Source organism: Vespa mandarinia, chromosome 13 (genome assembly GCF_050613455.1).
Source record: "Vespa mandarinia isolate Hongniang chromosome 13, ASM5061345v1, whole genome shotgun sequence".
In the NCBI taxonomy this organism is placed as follows: Eukaryota; Metazoa; Arthropoda; class Insecta; order Hymenoptera; family Vespidae; genus Vespa; species Vespa mandarinia.
Genome location: NC_140822.1, coordinates 1,487,501 through 1,497,500, shown reverse-complemented (window position 1 = coordinate 1,497,500; position 10,000 = coordinate 1,487,501). Strand labels below are relative to the sequence as shown.

Sequence of the window (10,000 nt, the reverse complement as noted above, 5' to 3'; positions counted from 1 at the left end):
AGACATAACCACGTTGAATCGCTTATTTTCTAAGCATTGAAGTCACTGAACATTCGTTGCGAGTGATTCGACAATTTGCATGTACCGATGGAAGTATATGCTAAACGTTTAGAAGAACGTTTTAATACGTCTATATATAAGTACTATATAGATATATATGTATATGTATATATACATATATATATATATATATACGTAAAAAATGTATAGACGAGAGATTGGAATATGCATACGTCGTTTGTTATATTTTCGGCATTAAAATCTCTCCCACCTCGAAATTGTAACGAGAAGCCTGGTATAAGTAATAGTAATAGGTTGAAGAGAAGGAAGAGGTGGTGAAGGAGGTGGAGGTGGCATAGACTCAACGACGCCTTCTGATTGGTCGATATACGTATAATCAAGCTTAACATCGGTTAGGGCTCGTTTATATATATATATATATATATATATATATATATGTTATCTAAACGTAGTATAGGTATTAACTACGTTTTACGAATAAATTAATTATCGAATTAAACATTACTATAATTAATTTTTACAATTTCTCCTTTATAATCTCCTTTCATTTTTCTTCCTTCTCTTATCTAAAAATATATATTTGTATCTAACGATACAACGAGTCGTGTTTCTATGTACGTATTCGCATATGTGTATGTGTATATGCATACGTGTGTGTGTGTGTGTGTGAATTATCAGCGCAGAACTGGTTACCTTGTTGGTGCTTTGACAGAAGGTCGATAAAGAACAAAATTTTATACTCCTTCTGCCTTTATATCCCTTCGAAGGGATATCGACGAGCCTGATACATATACGTGTATATATATATATATACATACATATATACATATATAATAATAATAATTGTATATTTCTACGTGAAGAAATCTTAGAAATGATCGCTTTTGATCGATCCTTATCAGTCTATTTTGTCAGGCTTTTTCTTTGATCATATTAAATCGTACGTATTTCGTGAATTTACGACGAACACAAGGGCGTAACTAACGAACGAATTCGTTCCAAGAAATCTATCGTATCATTCAATATCGAAAATGTATGTCTATAAACACGCACATATACACACGTATACATACATTACATACGTACGTATTATGTATATTTTTTTTTTTTATTTTATTTGCCAGATAGCCTTTTCGTTCTAGCTTTTCTTATAGACGACGTCGTCCAATATTGTCTTGTTAATTCTTTTATTGAAACTATAATCTTGTCAATTCTTTTCATCGATATAGATTTGTATGAAAAAATTTTTACTAGAAAAAAAAATTGTAAGAAGAAAGTATGACAATTGTAAGACATCGAGATAACCTGTTCTAACGTAGTTCACGCTTCTCGACGTTTAATTATATGGAAAAGAGAAAGATAAAGAAAGAGAAAGAGAAAGTGGGAAAGAGAGAAAAAGAAAATAGATTACGATCTAACCCATCGGGGCCTCTCGTCTGCGGCGCGTTAAAATTCCGCGCAAAAGGAGTTTTCAGGCGTGCGAACGATTCCGTCTGTTTAAGCGCGGCGTTGGCGTTGGCGTTGGCGTTGGCGACGGCGGCAGTGGTCCAATACGGACGGATTCGATCGATAAAGGCAGCAGCACTAACAGCAATAACAGTAGCAGCAGCAGCAGCGTCAAACGGCAGCGAGGGCGACGACACGACCACGACGACGGCGACGACGACGACGATAACGACGACGACGACGACGGCGACGATGACGATGACGAGAGGGTGTTCGTGAAATTTCGTAAAGGCCGCGCTCAGAACGCCATCTGTTGGGGAGAACATGAAACATTCGTATGTTTTATCTCGCCTGCTCTTCATCCCCTCCAACTCTGAAAATCTCTCTCTCTCTTCTCTCTCTCTCTCTCTGTCTTTATTTCTCTCTCTCTTCTCTCTCTCTCTCTCTCGCTCCGATACGACTCATCGGCGAAGCTTAAAGCGCATCGAAGATGGCGACAGGAGGGTAGGGTCGAGTCAGTCGCTTAGAAAGGAAGCTTATTCCTCGTCCGTTAAACGACCATAAACATCGACGTAATGTCCTGTCTGGTAAGTAAGAGAGCTTTTTCGCAATCCTCCTCGTACCTCTATATTCGCCTTTGTGCTTTGGAAAGAAACAAATTTTGCAATTCGAGAGAGAGAGAGAAAGAGAGAGAGAGAGAGAGAGAGAGGGGAACGGCGGGAAAATTCAGGTAGTTCAAAATGACAAAATCGCGGAACGTGTATATATATGTATATATATATATGTATATATATATATATATACATATATATATAGTCGCTGTGAGCTTCTTCTCTTCCCTGGGAAGTTCAATGCGCTACGAGCTCGTACGTACACGTTCTGTGTGATCAAAAGGAAAATGGGAGCACGATTTTATGCTCTGCACGCATACTTACATATGTTCTCTCTTTATCTATGTGCATGTGCGCGTGTGTGTATATATACATGGCTATATATATATATATACATGTATATATATATATATATGTATATATATTTAGTTCAATGTGTTGGTAACGAGCATGTACACGTGCGCAAGAGTCCTCTTTTTCTGTTTCTATCATTTTCTTTCTTTCTCGAACGAGACTGACTGTCCGGCTAATCTATATAACACTACGAATGAACGAGAGAAAGAGAGAAAGAGAGAGAGAGAAAGAGAGAAAGGGAATAAGAGAGAGATAGCAAGAGGTCGGAATCGACGCTTCCATTACGCGACGTTGCGCGACGAATCAAAAAATTTCTTACGTGACGTCACTCACGCAATCATCCTTGCGATATATTTCGACGACATACGTATGTCGAGCAATCTGATTGGTCGAGGATTCCTTTGAACCTCACTCTCGCATTTAAAATGTTTATTATTAGATCGTGTACGTATACTCGTTGAAAATTAATTATGATTATTATTAGACTTAATACACATGTGGTTGTATATAATATATATATATATAGATATAATATATATGTTTGTGTGTGTATATCTATAATTAAATGAAAATCGATCTCTTGGACGATCGAATGATTATTTTAACACGTGATCGAACAAGATGCATTGGATGTCAAAGTTCATTTATATAGGGTGTCACGATTAGCATGATTTCATTATGTAATCAAGTTTAAAATGTATCTCGAATTTTGATCGAATCCTATGCATATATATACATAATATATATATATACATACACACAGTCTATTTATATACTCGTCATATATATATATATATATACACATGCGTACATATACATACACGATACAAAGGGAATTTATAATTCCTCATTTTTCTTATATATATATATATATATATATATATATATATATATATATATATATATCGTGTAGCAAGATTTATATCGTGTCTCTCTTTTCATGACTCTGTGTGTGTATATATATATATGTGTGTGTGAAAGCAACAGAAAGAGCGATTTCAATGAGAACTTGAAGCTCATGGCGTCCGAGCAGAGTCAACGACGGAAATTGATCGTCGTACTTTCGGATTGGGTCACGTAACTCTTATACATATAAACATATGTATAGCAATATTACAAGTCGATTCTAAAATAAAAGAACGAATAAACATTAATATATTTTCATATTATATATTGTATTATTATTATTATTATTATATTATTGTTTATATAAATAATATTTCGATAAGTATTACATACTATTTATAGACCATAAATGAATACATAAATATAGTGTAGATAACTAGTATTTAAATAAATAATATTTATTATTTCTTTTGTATTACAGAATCAACTTGTTATCTTATATATATATATATATATATATATATATATATATATTCAAAGTCTATTTGCATGGATACAATTTGGTTTTTGATCGATGATCTTTAAAAAAGCCCGAAGAAAAAAAAAGAAAAAAGAATGAGAAAAGGATAGGAAGAGTTTATCCTCAGTCTTGTTGTTTTGTTGTTCAATCTCTAAGCAACGCTATCTAAAGTTGACCTTTTAAATCGAATTTACGAAGTTTAAACTTATATCCTTCATTCTCTTTCTCTCTCGCTCCCTCTTTTTATATATAAGATCTTTGTTTTGAGCTTTTTTGATTCTGCTAAAAAAAAAAAAAAAAAAAAAATTAAAAAATTAAAAAAAAAACTGCTTTAATCGAAGATTTTTTTCTCGATGAGAGAAAAAAAAACAAAAAAGAAAAGAAATCCAAAAGGGACTCCTTTCGTAATCTTCCTTTATTTCAGATGGTGGTGGTGGTGGGTACTTTTTCCTAACTAGGATTCCTCCCCAAAAAAAAGGAACGGGGGTGTGCTGCGCTTTACTAACTAACAAATTTAATTGATATTATCAAAACTATTCGCATTTTTATTTCCAAAAAGAAGGAGAAGAAGAAGAAGAAGAAAAAGAAAAAGAAGAACAAGAACAAGAAGAGAATAATGAAGAGATTAATAAATTAATCAACGTTTAGAGAGTTAACTGGAGAAGGAGGAGAAGGAGAGATAGGAGATCATTGTTGTTATTGTTGTTGTTGTTGTTGTTGTTGTTGTTGTTGTTGTTATTTAGAGGAATCTAGTCACGCACAGGTAGAAAGATCGACGTCAGCGAAACTACACTACAGGATTAAAAGGATTAATCCGAAAGGATATACACCAAAGAAAATTAGTCTGAATTTAAACGTGGTCGATGGACCGACCACCCCCTAACCTCCTCTGAAAAGATCAATACCAAAGAAGTCAAAAGATCAACAAGTTTAAACGCTTTTAGATGTAGTAAAATTTACGAGAAAATCATTCTTCATCGTATTTTATTAAAGTGAACTTTGATCAATGACCGATGAAGATGTAAAAGGAGAAAAAAAGTATCAAGAAACAACGAGGAAAAGTCTCATCCTTATTCTTGCATTATTGATTTCTAACGAGCTGAACAAGCTATTCCTGTTTCATACAATCATGATGATGATAATGATGATGATGATTATAATGATGGTGATGAAGAATTGAAAGAATACATTGGAGGAACAGGTGCTACTCAGAATAATAATTTATAATTGATAAAATCACGAATTTCAAGGTTGATTAATGATCAAGTTTAAAAAAGAGTAAAAACAAAGATAGATAGATAGAGAGAGAGAGAGAGAGAGAGAGAGAGACAAGTATTATTAATCTATTTATTGAACAATCAATATGGTTACAAAACTGATGATGTAATATCATTGGCACCTAAAAGGGTTATGAAATAATAGGAAGAAAGAAAGAAGGGAAAGAAGAAAAAAAGAAAGAAAGAAAGAAAGAAAGAAAGAAAGAAATATATAAATAATAGAGAGAAGCTATAGTTTCCTAGTTGAAGGAAAAGAAGGAAAGGTGAGAGGTTGTAGACGAGCTTGAAAGTTGGAAGGAGGGTTGGAAGGGTATTGAAATAGAGGAGTAGAAGAAGAAGAAGTGAGGAGGGAGAGAGAGAGAGAGAGAGAGAGAGAGGGAGAAAGATAGCAGGGTCTTGTCTGGAAGGGTGGCAAGAGTGAAAAGCCGGGTAGGAGTAAGCCGGCTAGCAAGCAAGCAAGCAAGTAAGCAGGCAGGCAGGCAGGCAGACAGGCAAGCAAGCAGGCAGGCAGGCAGACAGGCAGGCAAGCAGATAGGCAGGCAGGCAGGCAGGCAGGCAGGCAAGTGAACGAGCTAGCTATCCAAGGAAAGCGTGAGTGAGAGAGGAAGATACAGAGACAGAGTGAGAGGGAGGGAGGAGGAGGGAGGGAGTGAGTAAGAGGAAGAAGGAAGGAGAGTTTATAGGAGGGGTGAAACCGGGTTGATATCGACCGAGGATTGCGCTTGCGTGGAAAAAGGCGCGCTCGAAGAATTCCATCGTGCGCGTCGTGAAAGATAGTAGTCAAAGCTCTCCTCTCGAGTAGTATTCGGTTGATCGACGAGGAGGAAACGACAGGATAGGACGAATGCATAACGTCATTCTATCACTGTATCTGTTTTAGCGATGTCGAGTATACTCGACTTCCGTTATCCTCTTTGGCTCTGTGCTTGGTGATTCCAACGCCTGCACGAGCCATCGACGAACTTCCGGAAGTCTTTGCGGATAGATAGATACAAAGAGAGAGAGAGAGAGAGAGGGGGGAGGGAGAGAGGGAGGGAGAGAGAGAGAAGAAAAAGAGATCATATTTCTTTGGATCGAGAAGTCGACAGGGAATATTCAGAACGAGAGGGGTGGGAGAGGGGAGAGAGAGAGAGAGAGAAAGAGAGAGAAACGAAGAGAAATAAGAAAGAAGAGAGTAAAGCTATCGCGAGACGCGATAACGAGCTGTGATAAGACTGTATAACTTTTTCTCTCTTTCTCTCTCTCTCTCTCTTTCCCTCTCTCTCTCTCTCTCTCTCTCTCTCTCTCCCTCTCTCCCTCCATCCATCCGCGTTGTTAACTTCTGGACACTCTCACATAGTTACGATAAAGTGTTCAAGAACGTCATCGTCATGACGTTCATCCTACCTAGAAGACGACATAATTTCGATAGATGTGATGGTGGTTATAGAAGTAGTAGTGACGGTGATGGTAGTAGTGGTAGTGATAATGGTAATGATAGTGGTAATAGTGATCGTGATTATGTTGCCTATTCGTCACTGAATCCACCGAGTTGAAGAAGAGCTAATCTAATCTAATCTAATCGTAATAATACGTGAGAGAGGAGAAGTTTTTAGTCCTCTTGTCGATATGCTCTGATAGATGAACGCGAGCGTCGAAGTCTCTCGAGGCTGAGGTGCTCGAAAATTTGTCTCTCTTATTTCTCTTTCTCTCTTTTTATTTCTCTCTCTCTCTCTCTCTCTCTCTCTCTCTCTCTCTCTCCCTCTCTCTCTCTCTCTCTCCGTCTCCGTCTCTGTGCTTAACTTTCTGAACATGATCAATATGCAGCAGTTGATCCTAGGACAAGTATCTAGTAGTAGCGAGCAACCTCAAGAAGAGGTTCAATTGACCGAACTATTGCCCGTCAAACAGTCACGTATTAGGGAGAATAATGTTTTCAAGGACATCGATGCTACCGATGCATTGAAAGCACTCCGAAGTTTTTCCGGTGAATGTAACGAGGAGGAACAAGACTTTGGATTGAGAATTTTTGACGAGACAGAAAATGGCCGTGAGAAAGATGAGATTAAAACTAAACGTGGATGTGGAAATAAGAGGAAATCGAATCATACGAACGTTGATAACTTGGAAAAGAAGAAAAATAATTCGAACGAACGTGACATCGATCATCGTGAGGTGACCGATTGTAAAAGATCGATAATGTCCAAGAAAAGAAATGTAGTAAGGAAAGATTCTAAGAAGATAATGTCAGGTTCTAACAAAAGGACTGTTAAAAAGATAGGGATCATTGATTCGACTGATCGAACGAAAGACAATACGGAAGAGGAGGATGATAATCAATCAGTTTTATACGACGACGAAATTCCAACATATTTGGATTTGGACAAAACGAAAGATAGTTTGAATGACGAAATTTACGTGTTCCGTCGTGAAAGATCTAACTCGTGCTCTCTCTCTCAAACGTCCAGCGAAGTGAATCATGAAAATACAGAAGAGATTTATGAAAACGATTATCAAACGACCGACGGTGTTCTAATAAAGAAATTCACTCATCGTTCAAAGAATTCAGAGATTAGTACGGACGAGTTAAACTCATCGATATCCGAGGAAGAAAGAACGACTCCAACGACCGACGATAATCCAGAAAAAGAATTAAGATTGAAGATTGACGCGATAATCCAGGCGAATTTTTTGGTCGAAAGAGATAACAACAATGTCGTTAGTCAAGATAGAAAGAAATTAGATATGAAAGAGAGTTCTTCGAAGTCATCGTCGTCGCCACCACCATCTCAATTATCTACGATAGTAACTAACGAGGTTCAGGACGGATCAACGTTCAGCGACGAAGAGACAAAAAGATCAGAGGACGATGGTAGCAATGAGGATCAAACCCAAAAGGATTCTCAAAAGAAATATTGTTGTGTTGTTTGTGATGCCCGTTTCAAAGGTAGCGGTGGCCTAAGGAATCATTATAAAGTTGTTCACGGTGCTGGGCCAATTTTCAAATGTGACGAGTGCGGCAAGGAGTTCCCATTGAAGGAACGTTTGAAGCTCCACGTTCGAACCCATACCGGCTTCAAGCCATACAAGTGTCCGGAATGTGACAAGAGCTTTGCCAGGGGTGGCCAATTGGTTCAACATCGTCGTACACATAGTCAGGTAAAACCTTATCGTTGCGCCCTCTGTTCAGGTACGTTCACATGTGCAGCGAATCTTGCTTTGCACGTTAAAAGGCACAACGGTCAGAAGGATCACAAATGTGAAATATGTGGTAGGGGTTTCGTTAGGCGTGATGCATTGAAAAAACACTTGGAATGCCTTCATCGCGACGTCAAGTCATTTCTATGCGTGATTTGTAACAAAACGTTTAAGGGACACCTGCCCCAACATATGAGAACTCATGCTAGGGACAGACCACATGGTTGTGCCACCTGCGGCCAAAGATTTGCTCAGAAATCACAATTGACCGTACATCAACGTACTCATTCAGGACAGAGACCGTTCAGATGTTTGGTCTGTTGGCAAGCGTTTGCGCATTCTACTGCGTTGAAGTTGCACACCAGAAGACATACCGGGGAAAGGCCGTTCAAATGTGTCGAATGTAACGCCGGTTTCACCCAATTGCCACATTGGAAAAAACATATGAAATGTATTCACGGTAGGAGCGAACCGTATGGTTGCAAACGTTGCAAGAGTTTTTTCAGGATCAAAAGTGATCTCGAGAGTCACGAGAAATCTTGCCATCCAGATGTAGAACCCGATGTCGAGGGCTCGTCCAATTCATTCGGTGCCTCGAACGATTCCACCGATAAGATCACCAATACTACAAAATACAGAACTATGACGGTCGAGAGAATGCGTTTGTTGTTGGCTGTATTATTAAAGAGGATCAGCAAACAGGAAAGATTAGACGAGTTGGGTTTCGGTAAACGTCTTATCGACAAAGTTCTTCATGATTCTTTGATATCCGCTGGGAAGGATCCGGCAACGGGTAAAGGTCTTTCAGAGTTGGAAACTCTCACCAAGAATCTTGAGACTTTTCTCGAGTGGACCGTACCGAAGGAACATTGGGAGAATTTTCGTCGAATGAAAAAAACTCCAGAAGACATTTTGGAAACTCTCACGGCTACGTAGAGGTGATCATCGGGATTAATTATTTTTGTTTTCTTTTAACTTTTTCTTTCTTTCTTTTTTTTTCTTTTTCTTTTCTTTTATTTTCCGTCTCCTCGTCAATCCCAATCCCTTCCCTCCCCCAATCCAAAACTCTCCTGGCATCTCTCGAACGGTGCGACCTACGATAGTAACAAACGATTAGCAAAGATATTTATTTCTCAAGCCGTTTGAACAAAATCAATCTTAAAACCCACCGTGTATAATACCGTGATTATTTTTATTTATTTACTATATTTTTTTCCTTTTTCTTTAGAAAAAAAAAAAGAAAAAAAAAAGAAAAAAAAGAAAAAAGATACTTTCTATATCTTCATATCAAATTGTTATTCTTGTCTCTTGTACAAGCATGCAACTATACACAAATTTTTTCTTCAGCTGTTGACAATCGAATGCCAATCGCTGATGAAACTTTTTCATTTTTTATTCTGATTGCACCCCCGTCATCATTATCATCTCCCTCACTAGCAACAGCAACGGCTGCAACATTATTATCATCATCATCATCATCATCATCATCATCATCATCATCATCATTATCATCGACATCAACAGCCCATATTTTTATACGTAGAAATGAACGAGATAATTATCAATCAAAGAAGTACATATATACGACTGATTTCATGTACTTCGGATTTAGATCCGTCTCGTTCGCGATTAGCACAATATGGTGATAGTTTCGTGAAATATCAAATCATACCAAAGCAAAGACAAAAGTAAACAAATGAAAAATAAAAAATAAAAGATAAAACAAAAATCAAGAATGCGAAAAGATT

At 37.5% G+C, this 10,000-nt stretch overlaps 1 protein-coding gene across 1 annotated transcript in view; it reads left to right on the top strand.

Annotated features, from left to right (window-relative positions):
* The first annotated feature begins 1,935 nt into the window (after positions 1-1,935).
* LOC118444191 (uncharacterized) overlaps positions 1,936-10,000 on the top strand; it is an 11,259-nt gene continuing 3,194 nt past the window's right edge. The window contains exons 1-2 of the mRNA XM_085660988.1: positions 1,936-2,054; positions 4,223-10,000. The exon at positions 4,223-10,000 is cut by the window's right edge and continues 3,194 nt beyond it. Of these exons, the coding sequence (XP_085517114.1) occupies positions 6,867-9,188 (2,322 nt within the window). The 5' untranslated portion in view covers positions 1,936-2,054; positions 4,223-6,866 and the 3' untranslated portion in view covers positions 9,189-10,000. The remainder of the gene's footprint in view (positions 2,055-4,222) is intronic.